This window comes from Scardinius erythrophthalmus, assembly GCF_964197995.2.
Source record: "Scardinius erythrophthalmus genome assembly, chromosome: 2".
In the NCBI taxonomy this organism is placed as follows: Eukaryota; Metazoa; Chordata; class Actinopteri; order Cypriniformes; family Leuciscidae; genus Scardinius; species Scardinius erythrophthalmus.
The window spans coordinates 13115127-13137082 of NC_138222.1; the positions used below are offsets into that span (position 1 = coordinate 13115127).

Sequence of the window (21956 nt, forward strand, 5' to 3'; positions counted from 1 at the left end):
CAAAGGTTGAGGATCCAAATGCAGTAATTTATTGAAAGGGTAATCCACGCGGGGGGGCACGCGCGCTTTCAGCCAGCGTTGAAGCGGGCGCATGCGCAATAAGCCCAGCTGAAGCACTGCTGCAGCTGAGGCCATATGCCCCAGGATACGCTGGAATGTCCTCAGCGGAACCTGGCTGCCTATTTTGAGGGACGCGGCGAGGTGACGGATGCGGCGCGCGCGCTGCTCCGACAATCTGGCCGTCATAGCCACCGAGTCTAGTTCTATTCCAAGAAAGGAAATTGACTGACGGGGCGATAACGAGCTCTTGGTCCAGTTGACCGAAAGACCCAGACCCTCCAGATGGCTGAGAAGCGCTGTTCTGTGAGACACAAGTTCCGTCTCCGACTGCGCTAGAATAAGCCAATCGTCCAGATAGTTCAGTATTCGCATTCCCTGTCTTCTCAGGGGAGCGAGAGCCGTGTCTATGCATTTCGTAAATGTACGGGGTGCTAAAGACAGGCCGAACGGCAGGACTGTGTATTGATATACTCGACCGTCGAAGGCGAATCTCAAGAATGGCCCGTGACGGGGAGCTATCTGGATCTGAAAGTACGCGTCCTTTAGATCGAGAGAAATAAACCAGTCTCCTGGGCGAATCTGCGCGAGGATTTGTCTGGTTGTAATCATTTTGAATGGCCGTCTCATGAGGGCTTTGTTCAGATGTCTCAGATCTAAAATAGGTCTTAACGCTCCGTCCTTCTTGGGTACGAGGAAGTAACGGCTGTAAAAGCCCGACTCGCTCAGAGAAGGATGAACCTGTTCTATAGCCCCTTTGCGCAGCAGCTTCGCTATTTCTGCTTGAAGCAGGTGCGCTGCTTCTAAACTCACTTTCGTCTCCGTCTGCGCTCGAAAGCGCGGGGGGCGACGAGCGAATTGAAGCGAATAGCCGTGTTTTATAGTATTCAGCACCCATTCTGACGCGCCCTGAATAGCTTCCCATGCTTTTGCACGCATAGCTAGGGGTCGAATGGTCTCTGGGTTCAGATCGCCGCGCTGCGCGGGATGGGGAACCTGTATCACAGCCGCCGGTGCTCGAACACGATGGCTGGTAAACAGTGCTGGCCGGCTGTACAGCGTACGGTGGCTCGATCCCTAGGGACGGAGCGCGTTTTGCTGTCAAACACCCCTGGCGCGAAAACGGCGTGGGGTTTATCGTGTCTGAGAGTGAGTGCGCGTGCTCGTGAGCGGGCGCTGAGTTTGCACTCATAACACGGCCAGTGTTTGGGAGCTTTAGGGGGTCTGTAACCCGAGGTAACTGAATGGCAGAGCGGGCAGCGGGTAGGTGTGAGCACAGAGTTGTGGGCACATTTACTACACTTAGTACTTGAGCGGCGTGTGTCCGCTTTATGAGAGAGCGCTGTGAGCGCGTTACCATGGGGACCGTGTTTGTGTGTAGCAGTGAGCACATGGGAGTGGGCACATTTTCTACACTTATGACACCTTCGGCCGGAGCTGGAAAACCCGAATTTATACTCTTTCTGAGATTTATCTGGGCCGCCGTAAAAACGGCGTTTGTGTGCAGGCGAGCGAGTGGTATTACTGGCTCGTTGGCTGCGGTGTAAGCTGCTGCAGTAGCCTGACTTGAGGGGACTGACAGAGCTGGGCGCTTTGATGGTGGTCCGGCCTCAGCGGGACTCAGCCATCTTTTCCTCCTTACGGTTGCTAGGAGGACTTCGCGGGCTCAGACTTGAGCGTTACCTTGGGCCGCGGACCCCGGGGGGGGCGGCGGTCTGTGACGGCTGGTCGAGCGCGACCTAGGGCGGCCGCCCTGACGTCGCTGCGAAGCAGTAGGTGGCCGAGAAGAGCGCTGTGTGGAGCTGCGCGCAGGAGGCTGAGCTTGAGAGCGGCCTGCGGCTGGGCTCGAGCGGCGGGGCAGGAAGAGGTTAATCGCCTGTGATGCCTTCTGCACTCCGGAGAAGCGATCCACAATCCCACTGACCACAGGGCCGAAGAGGCCGGTGGGCGAGAGCGGGGCATTGAGGAACACAGCGCGCTCTGACTCACTCATATCCGCCAGCGTCAACCATAGATGTCTGTCGATGACGGTGAGCTCGGCCATAGATCTGCCGATGGCTTGTGCAGCGGTCTTGGTGGCACGGAGCGAAAGGTCCGTAGCGCTGCGCAAATCCGTTAATGCTGTGTGATCCGGGCCCTTCTCATCCAGATCACGGAGGAGGTCAGCTTGTAGGATCTGGAGCACAGCCATGGAGTGCAGGGCAGAGGCAGCTTGGCCGGAGGCGGCGAAAGCGCGGCCGGCGAGATCTGAGGTGGTCCTGCAGGCTTTGGACGGCAGGGCGGACTTTGAGCGCCATCTGGCAGACGACGGGCAAAGGTGCGTTGCCACAGCTTCCTCCACGGGGGGGATGCCTGCATACCCCTTCTCGGCGGCCCCGTCCACCTGGGAGAGAGCCGAGGAGACTGAAGAGCGGAGTCTAGCGGAGAAGGGCACATTCCATGACTTTGATAGCTCCGCGTGGAGCTCAGGCAGGAAGGGTGCTGACCTAGAGGCTGGCGCTTGGCGGCGGCTAGGCAGAAAACACCCGTCGAGCCGATTAGGTGCAGTGCTTCGGCGGGGACCAGTCCAGACCCAGTCGGTCGACTGCTTTGGTGAGGAGGCGGAGAAGCTCCGCGTCGACACTGGCGCGGGACCGGCTAGACTCTTGAGTCGAGGAGGCAGAGCGGTGAGAGCCCGACTATTCCTCGCTGCCTAAAGCCAGCAGAGAGCAGCTGTCAGCGGCGTCATTTGCTTCATCCCCTGAGGCGACGGCAGTGCGGGCAGTGGCTGGCCGCTGTGCGTCGGTGAAGGGCGGGGGAGAAGGAGAGAGCGAGGCTCGCGGGAAGGGTTCCGGCGAGCGCTCAGCTGTCATGCCCGGCTCGGGAGGCCTCTGAGAGCGGCGTTTCTTTTTACGCGGCCCGGAAGAGGCAGCCGGAGAAGGGGAGGATCCTCAAACATGGCAAGTCGAGCCCGCAGGGTCGACATCGGCATATCCTCGCAGAGTTCGCAGCCGCCCGCAGAAAGGGCGAGGGCTGCGTGGTCGAAGCCCAGGCAGAGAGCGCAGATCACATGGCGGTCTCCGTCGCTGAGCGTGGCTTTGCACGAGCCACAGGATGAGCGAGGCATTTGAACCAACGCCTCGCGCTCTTTTAGATGCAAAGTGTGTCGCGGGGCGAACACACAAACACACACAACACAGAGCAAGAAAGGATATATTCGCCGGATAGCGAAGCAGGCAGGGAAAGCTGAAGGCGGCGAAGGCGGCCAGCTTCCTCAGTCTGAGATCCTCGGCGTGCTGGTCGCTTGATTCGACGGCGGCTTCCTCAGAGTCCAGCGATGCGGAGCTTCGCTGAAGAGACAGAAATCAGTGAAGCAGCCTCTGAGCCTCGCTTATATACGCTAAGCCACACCCCTTTTGGGCTACATTTACATGCACAACTTTTGTTTCAATCAGACTGAATTCATTCTGATTGATGAATCTGACCGTAGTGTTTGCATGAACACTAAACATGTGATCGGATTGATGAGCATGTTTATATGTCTCAAGGTTCAAATCGGAATAGATTTTTTGACATGCGCACACTGCATGAATATTCAGAGTTTCCCCCTGTTTGCGCATAACTATTCTCCTACATTGGTTCTTTATTTGTTTTGAACAGCAGACTTAATATTTATCCATTTCTGGTCATAATTTGGAGACAATGAGCATATGAAATGTTGTGCCGTGCTGCTTATATTTATCACGCAGTAAAAATGCCCCTCCCTGCGCCCAAAACTGTTGTCTGTGGATGAGAATCCGACTGGACTGGTGGGACGTTGTCCTGCTCCATTTAGAATGACGGGACACTCATTTATATGACACTTTATTCAACAGGAAGAACAGCTCAAGAAAGCGGCATACTGTACGTCATTACGCTATTTTAATGTCATTGCACATGCACAGTCCTTTCAGTTTCGGTTTTCAATACGATCAAGTGTTTACATGTTCTCTCGATCGGATTAGAAAAGGAATAAACCACCCCTTTCTATCCAATCGAACTTTCGTTTGGATCGAGCTCAGTCGGATCGATTAAGGTGTTTACATGAAGGCTTTTCAGTCCAATTGAGCCTTCAATCGAATTACTAACGGATAATTTGGTTGCATGTAAAAGCCAATGAGTGACTGAGATAACCAGGCTTATATAGGCAGAGGTAATGAGCTAATGAGACACAGCTGAAGACAATCATAGATGATGATATACTGGACAATGAATTATGGGAAATATAGTCCTTGATTGAGTGGCAATAGTCTGGGGTAGAGTGCCCTCTGGTGGCTATCAAGGGCACTCCAGCTGGTGATCATGTCAATATATGTATATACACTGAACAAAATTATAAGCACAACAATTTTGTTTTTACCCCCATTTTTCATGAGCTGAACTGAAAGATCTAAGACTTTTTCTATGTACACAAAAGGCCTAAAAAAATCCCTGAGACTCCTCCCGTTTTATTAAGCCTTCATTTGTCTTTGACTCCTCCCTTTTACCAAGCTCTAGAGAATGAATCAGAGCTGAGCCAGAATCTAATTGGCCAGGAAATCTGAATTTTCTTCAGACTGTTTCTGGACAAATGGCTCTATAAGTCCAGTATCATTTTCAATGTTGTGGATCGAGTGGCTCATGGTGGTGGTGGGGTTATGGTATGGACAGGTGTATGCTATGGACAACGAACACAGGTGCATTTTATTGATGGCATTTTGAATGCTCAGAGATACCGTGACGAGATCCTGAGGCTCATTGTTGTGCCATTCATCCACGACCATCACCTCATGTTGCAGCATGATAATGCACGGCCCCATGTTGCAAGGATCACCCATTGAGCATGTTTGGGATGCTCTGGATTGGCGTGTACGACAGCGTGTTCCAGGTCCTGCCAATATCCAGCAACTCCGCACAGCCATTGAAGAGGAGTGGGCCAACATTCCACCGGCCACAATCAACACCCTGATTAACTATATGCGAAGAATTTAGAGCGGCCTTTTATTGTGGCCAGCCTAAGGCACACCTGTGCAATAATCATGCTGTCTAATCAGCATCTTGATATGCCACACCTGTGAGGTGGATGGATTATCTCGGCAAAGGAGAAGTGCTCACTAACACAAATTTAGAAAGATTGTACATAGAAAAAGTCTTAGATCTTTGAGTTCAGCTCATGAAAAATTAGGGCAGAAACAAAAGTGTTGCGCTTATAATTTTGTTCAGTGTGTATATATATATATATATATATATATATATATATATATATAAGAGCTTTGAAAAAATTCTAAATATGAATCAATACTTTAATAGTAATTAATAAATAATACAAAAATTACACAATCAATTTCAATACATTTGTAAAATCTGAATTTCCAACTTCCTACGAGGAAAAGAGTAGTGAAATAGCACTTGAAGTCAAACAGCATTCCCTATTTTGTTTGTTTACATGGCATATCAGTAAATTGTGTGGCAAAAGGCTTGATTTGTGTATTTGTGTGGCTGTCTGTCTCTCACAGTTCTTTTTAACTTGCTCTGTCTGTGTCTCAGAGCCCAGTGTCAATGCCGCTTTAGTGCAGGACAGACTAAACCATGAAGCGGAGGAGTTGGAACGGAGACTCAGTCTGCTGTCTCACAGCACAGGTAACTGTGTCTCCTGTTTTGCTCACCTTTGTCTCACATGGGATCCCCAAACCCACATCCAAAATCTGGAGGATTTATGTAAAGCTTTAGTTATCAGTAGGAGTTATCATGTGTTTGTATGATGGCATCAGACTTAAATACTCAAAAGAGTATTTACATATTTAAAATAGTACTTACAGGAATAATATACTTTCAAAGAATATAGTTATTATGTAATTTCATAATTGCTTGTATTGTATTTGAAATATGGATAAATGTACTGCCAACGCATGTAGTTTCTATTAAAACTTGTCATGTATTAAATATATTTGTTAAAATTAATTTGCAATTTAGTAAATTTATGTATTGTAATATCAAATAACAGTTAACATTATACAGTTAACATTATAATTAAGTATTTTACATGTGCTTTAGTAGGTTAGTCAACTTATCAAAATAAGTGTCTCTTTAAGTACACTTAAGTGTCATTTTTTTTCATTAATATTATATCATCTGCATGTACAGATGTTTAAAAATGTACATTTAGAAATCAAATTAGCCTACAAGTGCACATTGCAAATAAGTGCACTTCTTTTAGGTATCTGTGAAGAGAGAAGCAAATATTTGTGCAGTCAGGATGAATCATTTTGCTCTCTCTTTTGTCCTGAAAGCTTCCAGCTCCCGTTTCGGCTCTTTGATGACAGGAGATGACCGCAGCATATCTGGTTCATCTGACACCTCGGACACAGATTGCAGCATTAGCGGTCGCCCTGCGCCGTGGACCGATCTGTTTCTGCCCAGCTCTGCAGAAACACCTCACCCGCAAGCATCTCAGGTCGAGGAGAAACTCTCCACTGGACTCCAGGTCCCGACTGATCCCGTTCGCTCAAGAAAGCTAAAAGAAACCGGCCGACAGAACTCATCCGACAGCGGCATTGCTACGGGAAGCCACTCGTCTTACACGGGAAGCTTCTCTTCCTACAGTGGCAGTCTGGATGCTGCCAGTCCGGGGGAGGAAGACGGAACGCCGTTCAACCTGCCACCACCTGTTATCCCAGAGAAACACTTGTGCACGTGCAACCATGAATACCAGATTCCCTCTTCGCTACGATACCTTTATGACTCTCCCCGCAGTCTGCTGGAGATCACCAGAGCTCCAGAGGACAACAGAGATAGTAGCAGATCTCAAAATGATACTGGACTTATAGAGCCATTTGTCCAGAAACAGTCTGAAGAAAATTCTGAATCTCCTGTCCAATTAGATTCTGGCTCAGCTCTGATTCATTCTCTAGAGCTTGGTAAAATGGAGGAGTCAAAGACAAAGGAAGGCTTAATAAAAGGGGAGGAGTCTCAGGGATTTTGCTGTGATTGTGCAAACTGTTCACTTCCTCCTGCCGGCTCTAAATCGCTCTTCACTACCTGCCCCATCTGCAGAGGACTCAAGGTACACACACTACTCAGGGTTATTATAGTTTAAAACAAAAACTAAAGCTAAAAAAAAACACACACAAAAAAAACTTAACTGAAATAAAATTAAATAACAAACCAAAAAAATTAAAAATCTTATTTTATTTTGGTTAGTTGCCTCATTTTAAGCTAGTAGCTAGTTGCTCATTTTAATTTAGCTTAACTTGATATACTAAAATAACTCAAACGGAAAAAAAACAACATTAATATAGACATAAAAAAAACAATAATAAAAATGACTATATATATATATATATATGTACAGTGTATATATAGTCATTTTTTATTATTGTTTTTTATTGTAATATTGTACATTGTAATATTGTTATTGTAGTTTTTAAATAAATTATTATTTATAAGTTTATGTGTATATATATATATATATATATATATATATATATGTATATATATATATATATAAAAATTAAATATAAATATAATCTCAGTGACATTAAAATAACACCGCTTTCTGTTTACGTTTTCTACAATAATGAACAGATTAAGGCTGGATGATAAAATCCTTATTGTGTTATGGCTTAATGCATTAGTCATATTGTGAAGGCTGCATTTTAATTAACTAACGTTATGTGTTTTTTTTTTTTTTTTTTTTTTTTTTTTTTGTAATTATATATGTATTGCATGTTTCAGAGTGAAGTGTGGCACTGTGTTCATTTACACCATTGGTTCTCATTTCTGGTTCTATAATAATACTAATAATATTAATAAATAAAGGATAATCCGAGGCTAGCTGTGCATTAAACGATTTTAATGCATGACATGGAGGCAAAGAACCATACAACATGAAGCGAAGTGGTTGCTTCCACGGAGTGCATTCAAATCATTTAATGCACAGCTAGCCGTGGATTATCCTGCTTATACCATGGTAATTTGCCAACATTGAAAACTTAAAGCTGTTGTTGATGCATGTAGGCTACTGCAATATTTAACCGGAAGAGTAAAAATGGCGGTTATTTCCATTAGTTACAGCTCCTTAGTTCTAGCATTCTGCCCACTTTGAATCATAAAGTAGTGCATAGATTATAGGGTTGCCAATTCGGGACATCCTGTATTTTGGGCCTAATTTATTTGTCCCGTGCGTGACCTTTCGTGTCCCGTTTTTTGACTTGCCTACTACGCTGATCTAACCACTGACTGATACAACAGCAACAGCAGCAGTGGTGATCACGACACTTGAGAATGATCACCGCCACCTGTCATCCAATCACAGCTTTTTTTAATCATTGTCTTGGGACAAATCATTGTTTGATTTGCGAACATAATCCTCTGCCGTCTGGTCGCTTCCGCTTCAAGCCGGACTCTAACGGTAACACGCTAACGGTAATTCCCTTTCACTGTCCACGTTTTGATTTCGGCAAATCAGTTTTGGCGAATGCAAACAACGTGATGCATTCAATGCAAGATCCATGTGCACTGATGCATGGATGATCCATGCAAGAAAACATGTAATCTGCCTGAGGGAATAATATGCTCAAAAAACATTTCTGATTATTCCCCCCAGGATTCTTTGATGAATATAAAGTTCATAAGAGATTTATTTGAAATAGAAAGCTTTTGTAACATTAAAATGTCTTTACTGTCACTTTTGATTAATGTAATGCATCCTTTCTGAATAAAAGTAGGCAATTACTTTCTTTAATTTTTTTCCAAAAAATAATCTTACTAACCCCAAACTTTTGAACTGTAAGCCTAGTGTATAATGTTAAAAAAGCTTTCTATTTTAGATAAATGCTGTTATTTTGAACGATGGTTTGCTTGTAATGTGATTTTTTTTTTATGTATAACATTACAATTATTTTTAGAATTAAATACATAAATGTTACCCCTTTCTTGCTGATAAATACTGTATGATGTAGCGATTCATTAGCGAAGCTATTTTATTATTAAAAGTCACAGGGTTTTTGTTTGAAGTAGAAGTGTGCAAAAATATAAATGCAACCCAACACAGTGCAATTAACACACCTGTGCTCGATAAACCCTTTAATGCACAACAGATTTTTAAAAGAGTGTTGTGTCTTCTTTATAAGGGCCAAGGACTGCAGATGCTAGGTCAAATTTTCTTGAGACAAGTGTTGTTATTGTCAACTAAAACCAAAACTATTAAAAGTCACGTTAAAACAAAGCTGAAATAAAATTAAATATAAATATAACATGAAAAATTGGATGAACTGAAATAAAATAATTGTTAAGGGCAGCGTTAATTTTCTGTGCTCCTGAATGTTTGTTCCCACAGCGCGATCTCCGAGTGACGTATGCGTGTGTGTGCTTCCATGAAAACAGCGTGAGTGGCGTATGTGTGCTACAATGAAAACAGTTTTATTGCACACCTTTCAGATAGTTAGAATCAAGTATTTAGACAGACCATTGCATAATACAGGCCTACAAATAAGCACAGCAAACTTTTTTGAAAAATCACAATTACATGTTTTTTTGCGAAGTGTTGCAGCCCTATATTATGGAAGCCACATATCACAATTACCTTTTTTTATTTTATTCTGTGGCAGGAATAAGCTTCCATACTATACTGTAGCATTGGGAAGCAACACCCTCTGGTGTACTGCAATAAGAACAGACTCCATCCACTGCATCCAGTTAAGTTCTTTGTGGCATTGATTATGGTGTTATGTAATGTTAATTGATTTGCTCTGTGTTTGTTAAACAGGGCACATTTCTTCCTCATCCTGGAGGGACTCTACTGCCCACTGTGCCAAGTAAGACTCCAGTATATCTCTTTACAACCTCTCCCTCATTCTGCATATCCCATAGTGAAATACTTAAAGGGTTATTTAAGGAGTCTACATAAGAAAAAGAAGTACACTTTAACATGCTTTTAAAAAGACTACTTATTAAGTGTGAACAGAATGAAATGTTTTAGGGCATTAAATTGCATGTTAATTTATATTAAATGAAATTGACTTTAGAGTGTTTTTTGACCCACTTTAGTAGGACTTTAGTACATCTTTATATGTAGTTTTGTAATAGCTTCTATAGCTTCTATTTTCTTTGCTACCAAGCATTTATGATATCCTAAAATATACTTTAATGTATGCACTATATATATGTGTGTGTGTGTGTGTGTGTGTGTGTGTGTGTGTGTGTGTGTATATGTGTGTATATATACAGTCGTGCTCAGAATTAATCATACCCCTGGTAAATATGATCAAAAATGGCTGTAAAAAATAAATCTGCATCATTTATCCTTTTGATCTTTCATTCAAAAAAATGGCCAAAATCAAAAGTTGGCCACAATTATTCATACCCTTTTATTAAATACCTTTTTGCAATCTCATTTTGCCAAGATAACTGCTCTGAGTCTTCTTCTATAATGCCTGATGAGTTTGGAGAACACCTGATAAGAGATCAAAGACCATTCCTCCATACAGAATCTCTCCAGATCCTTCAGATTCCCAGATCCATGTTGGTGCATCTTCTCTTCAGTTCACTCCACTCATCAGTTCAGGGGACTGGGACGGTCATGGCAGAAGCTTTATTTTGTGCTCCCTAACACATTTTTGTGTTAATTTTGATGTTTGTTTTGGATCGTTGTCCTGATGGAAAATCCAACCACAGCCCATTATATGATTTCTAGCAGAGGCCGTCAGGTTTTGATTTTTTATCTGTTGATATTTGATAGAATCCACGATGCCATGTATCTGAATAAGAAGTCCAGGACCTCCAGCAGAAAAATAGGCCCACAACATTAAAGATCCAATGGTATATTAAATTGTACACATGGGGTACTTTTTATCCTTGTGTGCACCAAGCGCATCTAGCGTGTTTGCTGCCAAAAAGCTCTTTTTTTAGTTTCATCTGACCACAGAACTCTGTGCCATTTGAAGTTCCAGTCAACAGTCTGACAACTGAATATGCTGGAGTTTGTTTTTGGATGAGCGAGGAGCATTTTTCTTGAAAACCTCCCAAACAACATGTGGTGATGTAGGGGTTGTTTGATCATTTTTTTTTAGGCTTTCTGACCCCCAAGACTCAAGTAATCTCTGCAATTCTCCATCTGTGATTATTGGAGAGTCTTTGGCCACTCAAACTTTCCTCCTCACTGTGCATTAAGACAATATAGACACACGTCCTCTTCCTGGCAGATTCGTAACATTTTTAGTTGATTATAACTTCTTAATTATTGCCCTGATGGTCAAAATGTGGATTTTCAATTCTTTAGCTGTTTTTCTTACAGCCACTCTCTATTTTGTGATGCTCAACAATCTTTTGTTGCAAATCAAAACTATATTCTTTGGTTTTATTCATTGTGATGGATGATTCAGGGAATTTGGCATTTGTGCTTCCTCATATTTAAACTCCTGTGAAACAAGAAGTCATAGCTGGACAATTTCATGTTCCTAGTCACCCTGGTGTGCTAAAAAAGGTAAATATTAATGGGAATATACTTCAGAGATATTTTACTCATAAAAGGGGTATGAATAATTGTGGCCAACGTGTTTTGGAGAAAAACATTTATTTCATAATGTGATTTCCCCCCCACTTTCAATTCTTTTACTTCAATGAAAGGTTAGATTTTTGCCAATTTTTTGAATGAAAGATCAAAAGGATAAACGATGCAGATTTATTTTTTTACAGCCATTTTGATCATATTTACCAGGGGTATGATTAATTCTGAGCACGACTGTATATATATATATATATATATATATGTGTGTGTGTGTGTGTGTGTGTGTGTGTGTGTGTGTGTGTGTGTGTGTGTGTGTTAAATATATACTTAAATATATTTGCAATTATACACTTGTAATGATAAAGTTGCAATTTATTAAATTTAAAATATATTAACTTTAAATATAATATATCCATCAACACACTACAGTTAAAATTATAATCCAGTATATTACATGTCCTTTAGTATGTTACTCAACACATCAAAATAAGTGTACTTCTTTAAAACATGACAGAGGATTATTAAAGCGATGATTTAAAATGTATGTTAAAGTAAACTTTTTATTTGACATGAACCGCTTTTCTTCTTAAGTACATTGAAGTGTTCTCTTTTTAAGTACACTTAAGTGGCCTTTTATTTCATTAATATTCTATTATCTGTAAATATAGTATTTTAAAATATACTTTTAAGATTGGAAGTGCACATTCAATACAATTAAGTGCACTTCTTTTTCACAAGTGTCTGGACACCTCCCGTATTCATTTAGTAATACACAGCGCATTTTAATATAAATAATATAAAATTAATATAAAGTGAGATTTATATGTGAGGAACGTACAGACACACTCTCAAAGAAGCAGGTGTTACTTCAGCAGGTGAAAATTCAGCCCCTCCCACTGGACCAGACACCAATCAGCAGCCAGTGGAGATCAGCGACTTATCTTTGACCAATCAGGATCCATGGAAGCCCTTATCTGAACATTCACAGACCAATGAGGAGGAGCGATCTGAGGGATACATCTCCTGTCTGTCTGATCTCCTGGCACACTACAATCCTGCTGGGAAATCAGTCAGTAGCAGCGTTTATGAGGCGATGTCATCATCTAGACGCCCCGTTCAAACAGTACACACTGTCCTCTATGAGAACTGCCTCCAGTGCAGGAAAGGAGAGGGAAACTGCCGGCTGCTGAGATTCACGCCTCCATCCAGACTCTCAATTTTTGTCCAGGACCAGAGCAGAGAACTGAGTAGAAACAATTCGAACATCCCAGAGTCTGTCTGCTCTTCCATTGAGTATCCCAATAGGCCAGTCTCTCTGCAACAAATACCTGAAGAAGGTAAGAGAACGTCAACCCCAAATCTCTCACACTGGACTTTGTCTCATCTCTAACCCAACTCAATCTTCTCTTCCTCATCACTCCAGAAGTCTGTCTAATCGTATTAATAATTAGCTTTACTCTTCTGCAAAACCCATCTATATTGTTGTTTTCCATTCGTCGTCTTTGAGGATTTGAATGGGTGAAGAAGCTCAAGGACTTGAAAGTGAGTTCGATACAAGGTTGATGTTGGAGATGCATGTGTCATAAGTTATTTCTGACTTCTGAGCTAAAATGGGATTTAAAACAAGACACATGATTCATCCAATGTAATTTTTTTTTTTTTTTTTTTTCATTTTCAAAACTTACATTTCAACATTAGAGAACAAAATACACTTATCATTAAAAAAAAAAAAACACTGGAAAAGAGCGCAAGCATCAAGCCAGGTCAGAAAAGTATCGTATTTCTTTCCATAAAAAGAAATTTAGTTACTTTTTTTGGAAAGTAATGTGTTACTTTTCTTACCTCTAAGTAGTTACTTTTTTATTGTAATGCAATACTTTTAATAGTAACTTTTCCCAACAATGGTATTTATCCATCATACAAATAAAGATATCACTGTCAGAAACATCATAGTGAAAAAGAAATGCTCTACCAGGATAGGATACTGACAGTTAAACACATGACATACTGACTAAATATGTATTACAAGGGTAATAATGATGAATAATTTTTAAATTGACTTCTTTTATTTTATTTTTAAACAAGAAATTATTGGGCACCGTCCAGAATTACCATTCGTGTTGAGTGCTAACCGTCTATCATTAGCTTTAATAATTGAATTGTTACTAGCCCTTTCGCATGTACGATCACACCGGTGTGATCAGTCTTGGCTGGTCCCTGGAGCGTACGATCACACCGGTGTGATTAGAACGGTCAGTGCATCACGTGATCAACTGCTAAATTCAAATGTGCTTTTGCGTGTAGGCTGGCACTGAGCCAGAGACAGGCGCGCTCAGAGCTGTCATAAATCACAACTTTTCAGTGTTTTCAACCACATAATGTTTATTTTAGGTTTCAGACATATAAATTCACATAAGTACTAAAAAAAACCCAATACATTTAGAGTTTGTAAAATACACACTGATGTCTATGGAAGAGGCAATAATAATCCTTTCCATTATAATTAGACACGTTTTATTAATATCAGATACACATTGTGTAAATAACTTTAAAGTTTACTCTATTCTTCTCCCAGTTCACCAGCCACTTATTTTTATGTATCTTTTTTTTTTAAATATGTATTCTGCAGTGACTTTTTTTTACTGTAAATAAATGTATTTGTATTATTAGAATGTAATTTTCATTGACATCAAAAAAGTAATGTGATCACATAATATATGTGACTTGTAATGCATTGCTTGTTAGATCAAAAAGTAATCTGATTTCGTAATGCACGTTACTTGTAATGTGTTTCTTTACCTGTAACATCAAAAAGTAATCTGATTACGTAATGCACATTACTTGTAATTTATTACTTTACTTGTTAGATCAAAAAGTAATGTTTACGTAATGTTTGTTGCTTGTAATACATTACTTGTTAGATCAAAAAGTAATCTGAGTTCGTAATGCATGTTACTTGTAATACATTACTCATAACATTAAAAAAAAATCTGATTGCGTAATGCACGTTACTTGTAACATCAACAAAGTAATCTGAATGCGTTATGCATGTTAATTGTAATGCATTATCCCCAACACTGCTCATTTCAGATGAGATTGAAAAAAACGTATCACTAGGTTTTCTCAGAGGAGGGCTATGCTAGAAATGTGTCCATCTTGAACATAATCAGAATTATCAGCTAATAAGGGTAAATTGACATACTCTGGTACACTGGAGGGAGCATCTGAGTGGTTTTTCATGCCCTAAGAGCAATAAAACCACATAGGAAAATAAATCCTGACTGAGGTTATCATAATTCATGCATGAAAGAGTTAAAGAGAGAACACTTTCATCACTGTCTTTAAACACACTTAAGTACACTTTTAAAAAGTGCACTTTGTAATAATGTCAAACTTAAAGGTTTCAAGTAATTTTTTTTAATTATTGTTTTAAATATATTTAGTCATGCTTTAAGGTGCTTTTAATTTAATCTAATTTCCCTTTTAAACAATACATTTACATTTAATTGCAGTTAACATGCATTACATTCAGTTCACACAGGTTGCAAATTCTTTTAAAGTATATTATTTTCATAATAAGTACTTTAAAAAAAAAAGTATGGTAAAGTGTACTTGTTTTTGCAAGCAAGTTGAATAATAAAACATCCAGCATGAACATTTGAAAATGACTTGCCCCTACACTAGTTTACTTTTTTATTTTTTATAATCGCTAACACATTTCTCAATACTTGGGTCACTTTTTCAAAACTCTTTACACTGAGCACAACAACTTAAATAATTATAATTAAAAAAACTCAAGTTAAAAATCTAACATAATACAAAAATGAATAAGAAATTTGCTACATTTCTACCCGTAATACCATATTGAAATATGATCTGACTCAAAAAAATCAAATACTATCTAAACAATTAGATGTAGCTGAACACCTACACAAGTGTTAGTCTTTCAATTTCATTACCATCTATACAAAAGGAGAAAACTTAACTTATAATCTTATAATTTTGTTCTGTCTGTAATATAAGCATGGACTATGTAACATACTGCAGTGAATTATAAGCAGTAGAGAGTGATAGTATTTCATTTTTTAGACCGGAATGTATTTCAATATTACTGCAGAAAGGTGGCAAATTGCTGTCTTATTCAATTTTGTTAGGTTTTGAACTTAAGTTTAACAGTTTTGAAAGAGAATGCAAACATGTCCAAATTGTAGGTATTTAGAGTTTTGGTGGTGGTTGTGTTTAAGTGATAAATGTTTTTTTTTTTTTTTTTTGTCATTTGAAAGATGTAGTCATTGAATGCATTTTGTGCCAAAGCAATGATAAATAATCCACAGTTTAGTGCACATAAACTGCTGTTGTGATCACTGTTTAGAAAGTTCTGAAAAAGTAACCTAAGTATTGAAAATTGTGTTCTAGCGATTATAAAAAAAAAAAAAAAAACAAAAAAAAACTAGTGCTTTAATGTTACTGTGTTTCTTCTTTGGTGGAATGAAACTAAGCATATGTTTATGTAAACGGACCTGCACGCTTCTCTTTTTTTGCGCACCTTCTGACCAAAACCTACAGTGTATAATTTTCCATGCAAATCAGCCAGGAAAAACACAATTTACAGAAGACAAAACATACCCTTGTCACTCATACTGTATATTCTGACCTTGTGCTATGATTATCTTGTGCAGATAACAAAGAGAGAATCTGGGCAGAAAAAGGAAGAACAGATCCTGCCTATGAAATTATGGATGGTCGAACAACAGAGAGGAGTCCAGAGGTGAAGATATTCCTTTTGAATTACATTTGATAGAAAATACAATATACAAAAATACAAATGCAACCCAACACAGTGCAATTAACACACCTGTGCTCGATAAACCCTTTAATGCACAACAGATTTTTAAAAGAGTGTTGTGTCTTCTTTATAAGGGCCAAGGACTGCAGATGCTAGGTCAAATTTTCTTGAGACCAGTGTTGTTATTGTCAACTAACACCAAAACTATTAAAAGTCACAGTTAAAACAAAGCTGAAATAAAATAAAATATAAATATTAGATGAAAAATGGATGAACTGAAATAAAATAATAAATTAATAATATAAGTCTAAGTTGAAGTTATGAGTATGTTAGTTTCATTGTGTTTTGGTTTGGTTCTCATCTGTTCTTGTTTGCCTGGTTTCCCAATCCTTGATTGTTTCTATGGTTAACTTAATGATTATGTTTCACACCTGTCTCTAGTTTTGTTGATTAGCCTCCTTGTTTGTTTAAGCTCTTAGTTCCCTTTGTTCAGTGTTTGGTTCAGTGATCTCCTGCGTGTTACCACCGAACATGGATGTAACGACTGGACCGATCAAACACACCATTGTTACACTTAATCTTCACAACTCCTCACCCAAGCAGACTCCCTGATGTCTGGTTGCCCCACTGTGAATTATCACCCTTTTACTCTACTCATACACTTCAAAGACACTTGGGACATTGATTGTTCTCAATAAGAGAACAGTACAGGCTACAAGAAACAAACATGCAGTCCCATAGAAATGGAATTATCTCCACTAATCCATTGACAAATCTGTCTAATGAATTAACATGCATTTCACCAGTACATTTTTGTGTATTATTACTGTTTGTATATTTTCTTTTTATATTGTATAGCATTATGCATGCCTGATGATAGAACTACTAGTTAGGGCTGTCGCGGTGAAGGAATTTCCTTTGCAGTAATTTTGAGTGGCTCAATAGTGCAATATGTGGTATTATCGCCATTTATTTATTTATTTATTTTGATTTATTTGTTGCTATATAAATAAGAATTATGATGTGGTCAGCATGCACAAAAACAAGGACATTTTCAGTAACCAATGTAACCGAAAATAAACAGCGTCTCTGCGCATTGAAAAGCTGTTACTCAGCGCGCAGTTACATACGGCAACGGTCTTTAAACGGAGTCATTAAACCGTTCATTCAACAAACACATTCAAAAATGCTGATTCATTAAAATATAGATGTAATGAAACAAGGTGTTAATTATTTTTAACTTTGAGCTCCACTTTTCAAGGCTCAGCTGACTAGCAATGCGTCGCATGGTTAACACTGAAGCTGATGCTTCACTTAATAGAGACCAATGGCATTGATTCAATGCATTGACCAGCACTGCCGCTGATGCCATTCATGGTAAATACCCTTAAACGTTAAAGGGATGATATGACAAATATTTTGCTTTCCTTGGACACAGCAACCTTTTCACGAATGTGACTTGACATCAAAGACCGACGCAGGTAATCGCACGCGCTCAGTCAATCTCTCACATTTACTAGTGAATAGCTAGTAATAGTGACAGCTGTCTGATAGCACACGTACATCACGGAGACGTCTATTTGATGTGCGTGTTTACATCTGGAAGACATATTTTTAAGAGTGTTTGCTCATCTGCAATACGTCTATAGGACGTTTCCTGCTGTTAGTAAACAGCAGATGCTTTCCAGATGAAGTGATCTTTAACAGACATCTTGCAGACGTACGTGTGCTATATAAGTGCAAATCCACAAAGCCTCTGTAGCTACAAATCACCATGATAAAAATGGTATTTTTATCATTATTAACTTATTTAGCATTCAATACACATGCACTAAGTTCAAAACAAGAAGGGTAGCCTTATGAAAAAAGAAAACACACGAATATCGTGGTTACTTGCATTCCTCTGTGGTTGGCTTGTCAGTAGTGCAGTACTACAATATTGCGGTTATCACGACAGCCCTACTACTAGTTAATGTAGCCCTATCTAAGTGGTGTCTGCTGTCAAAATATTCCTCGCTTAATGACTCACATTTTGGTGGACATCACCTTCTTAGAGAATGCAGTGTGTTTTTGTAATATTTATCAGAGTATAAATGGACACAAACACCAGCTTACTCCAATAATGCAAATGAGTTATCTTTTCAAACAAATTAACTTTCCCACTTGAGAATTGCACCTTTCTCCTTGGTCAAGCCAAAACTCAAAGGTGTGACCTCTGGGGAACTTAAGTTCACGTGAAACCTCATCCGGCCTCGCCTCAACACACATCGAGTCGTGTACCTTCCTCGACCATAACAGAGTCAACTAACTCTACAAGTTTACCATCGCTTCTTCATTCAACTCGGAAGAAATCGATTGCAACTTCAGCACCATCGGACCGAACTATCAAGACTTTCTCCTCGTGACTGTATATTCGGGCGGTCTTAAACAGCTAAGACAACTGCAAGTATCGTACGATATACTAAATCGCTGTTTAGCTAAAGTTGTGAACCCCTTTGTTAACAAAGGAGCTTTGTAGTAAGGCACTGGTAAGTAAGGTTCTTCTAGAAGGTTAAATTACTCTTTTCATAGTTTCATTCCTCTGTTCTGTTGCGGTTTTTCAGCCTTTTTCACTTTCCATTTTACCCATGTATGTGTGATTGTGTGTTAAAAAACTTTTGTGCACATTCGTACATGTTGATTCTGGTCTGCTTATAAATGAATGTCAATTTTACGATTGGGATCACAGCTACATGCCAAGAAAGTTATTAGACGATCAATACTGAGTGTTCGCTGGATGAACAGATTAATTGATTGAAAGATTCAGTTAATTGATTGAAATATTCAGTAAGTCAGTTACATGAATTTAATTCGATTAACTGATCCAAATATTTATAATTAATTATAACGAGTTATGATTAATTATTCATATTTCCCTTTTGAGCTAATTTGCTACATAAGCCGCTTTCCGACCAAGTAGTTACAGGAACTTAGTTCTAGGAACTGTCCACTTCTAAACAGTTCTAAGAACTACTCTTCCCCAAACTCGGTTTTGCTGTTTGCGTTCGCACTGGCCAAGTGTCCATAGGAACTGGTAGGAGGGGTAAGGGAGTGACGCAAGCACGGTGACTTTTATTTTGACGGCGTGACAGACCTTTATTTTGGCGGCGCTGAGAACGCCAGAGCAAACAATGCTCGCATTCTCTGTGTTTATTAGTTAGCAATCTGTCTAACAGTACTGTTTAATATCTTATTAGACAGAACTGTTATAGAAAGTAGACAGTATATGAAAAAAGGTTATTAGCCTAACGTTATGCCGTGTGGTTGATGTCCAGTGTTGCTAGCTGGGCAGATAAACATAATCATGTTTGGCTTGGTCCCCTCAAAGTTGCGTTGGATTTTCTCTTCAGCATAAAGGTTTAGAGACCCATCTATCACTGTTTTCCATGTTTGTATAGTTAGTTTATGGAGTAAATATAGGCTATAATCTGTGTGTTTACATTCTAGCTGTTTTAAAAATGGCGGGTGCTGGTGTTCCGCGTGCGTTCGGTCAATCAGCGTACACTAACGTCACGGGTAGTTCCTATAGTACTGGTTTAGACCCTACTCTGAAGTAGGACCTAAATTAGTTCCTACAAATGGAGTTCCTAGAACTAAAATCGTTCCTAGTCGGCGTGTTCGCACCGCAGGAACATCCGGGTACTTTAGTCAATAGTTCTAGGAACTGTGAAAAGGTTCCTCCGGTCGGAAAGCGGCTATAGACAAGATTTGTGCTGCTGAAATATGGATTGCCTGCCATTTCTGCCACTGAGGATAACCTGTGCCTGTCCTCTGTACTGTTGTATGAGGAATTATAAGAGTTAAATCCCCAAAGCCTCATGTCACTGATGGTTCTGCCCAGCTCCAAGTCTCCTTCATCGCTGATGGCCTCACCCAGCCTATCTATCCCGCCTCCTCTACTGGCTGACTTTCCTCAATTCCTCGGCTCCTCCTCTGTTGGCTCCACTCTGCTGTGTGGATCAGCCTCGGGTCTTCCGGTCTCCAGCTCCACCTTGGCAAGTAGATCCCTGGCCTTGGGCCACCAAGCCCTTAACTTCACCTCAGCCCTTCGACCAGTCGGCTTCACATGGGACCCTCGTCCTTACGGCTCCACGGGCTCCCTCGTCCCTCCGGTTTCGCCTTGGTCAGTTATCACTCTGCTTAGGCCACGGACTTCCGAGCCTTCGGCTGCATTTCGTCCCTCCACCCATTCGGCTCCGTCGTGCTCTGCCTTCCCTCTGGCTCCACCTTGGTCCTTGGTCCCACCGGCCACGCCTCAATCCTCCAGCATTCTGGCTTCACCTCAGCCACTCTACCTCACCACTGCTCCACCTTACCACTGCTCTACCTTGTCCTCCAGGACCTACAGTGTCGCTCCGTCTCTGTCTCCTCGGCTCGGCCTGGGTCTCCAACTCACCTGGCTCCACCACTGGTGGTCGGATCTCTGACTCCACTCTGGCTCCTCATACCATCGGTTCCACTGGGGGCATTCACGGCTGTGCTCTGGGTCATCAGAATCTCCTCTCTGGTACATACAGTACCTCCAGTCCATCGTCTCCTCCATGGTGGTTTCCTCTGTCCCCCACCCATAATTGAATTAAATACTTATGTAAATACTCACAAAGACGGACATTTTGACATATTTTTGTGTGTATTTGACAATTTAGGTGACCCTGAAACCTCAAGTATACTTTGCTCACCCGTATTCCGCTCTGTCTTGCAACAGTCACACAGAAAGCTAGCGGGGATCAGTCTCTTTAGCTGTTACGCTTTGAAGTTTCACGCTTTTGATAACTCTTTGTAAAATAAAGCATGTCCTGCAAGAGACAGCCATGTTACATGATTTGACTGATTTGGATGTTAAGTTGAGGCTTTTAAGGAGGGGCAAAAGCACACCAATGATCATTTTATCCTTATTATCACGTTTTCAAAATCGTTGGAAGTCCAAATCGAAACAGAAACTAAAAAATGTGATTCACTGCACAACCCTACTGCTGTTGAGTAGAGGTCTGACTCTGCACAGGCTTTAAACTTAAGCCCAAACCCGGCCCCTACCCGAAATAATTTAACCCGACCCGACCCGAACATTATGGTTATATTTTAAGCCCGAGCCTGACCCGAACCCGAGGTCCGTTTCTCACAGTATACCTTTTTTTTGTTTGCAATATGCTGTATTTTATTATTGCTTGCAACCAGGGTTCGAAATGAGGGGGTCTGGGGGGGGGGGGGGGGAACACGGACCCTCCATAAGTCATTAGGGACCCCCTATAAGAATTTATTTTGGGATTATTTATTTATTTTTTATTTATTTATTTTTCCCCGACAAATATATTTTAACATTAAAAATGATTGTGCAAATTATAGGTCTTTAGTGACATTTTATACTTATAACAGTAATTAATTTATTTCCTAGCGCGAGGCAGCAATCAGGGCTGCTATTAGCCGAGTGAGTTCCTATACAGCGTCACAGATTGTTGTTGTGGTGCTCCCGCTGGCGATATTTTTTTTCCCAGGATGGTAGGGGAAGACTCATGAATATTAATTAGGGAAGTCATCCCTGATTGGTTTTAACCCCAGTGACGGGTAGGTTTA

The 21956-nt window shown here is 40.5% G+C and overlaps 1 protein-coding gene across 4 annotated transcripts in view; it reads left to right on the top strand.

The window, feature by feature from the left end:
• dok7a (docking protein 7a) overlaps nt 1–21956 on the top strand; it is a 62985-nt gene that overhangs the window by 28175 nt on the left and 12854 nt on the right. The window contains exons 6-10 of one of the 4 annotated variants that reach the window (XM_081355328.1): nt 5602–5694; nt 6345–7117; nt 9821–9869; nt 12433–12897; nt 16240–16328. In XM_081355328.1, coding sequence (XP_081211454.1) covers nt 5602–5694; nt 6345–7117; nt 9821–9869; nt 12433–12897; nt 16240–16328 — 1469 coding nt within the window. Of the gene's footprint in view, nt 1–5601; nt 5695–6344; nt 7118–9820; nt 9870–12420; nt 12898–16239; nt 16329–21956 lie in introns of all 4 variants that reach the window. The other 3 variants (XM_081355327.1, XM_081355329.1, XM_081355330.1) reach the window with 3 other exon arrangements.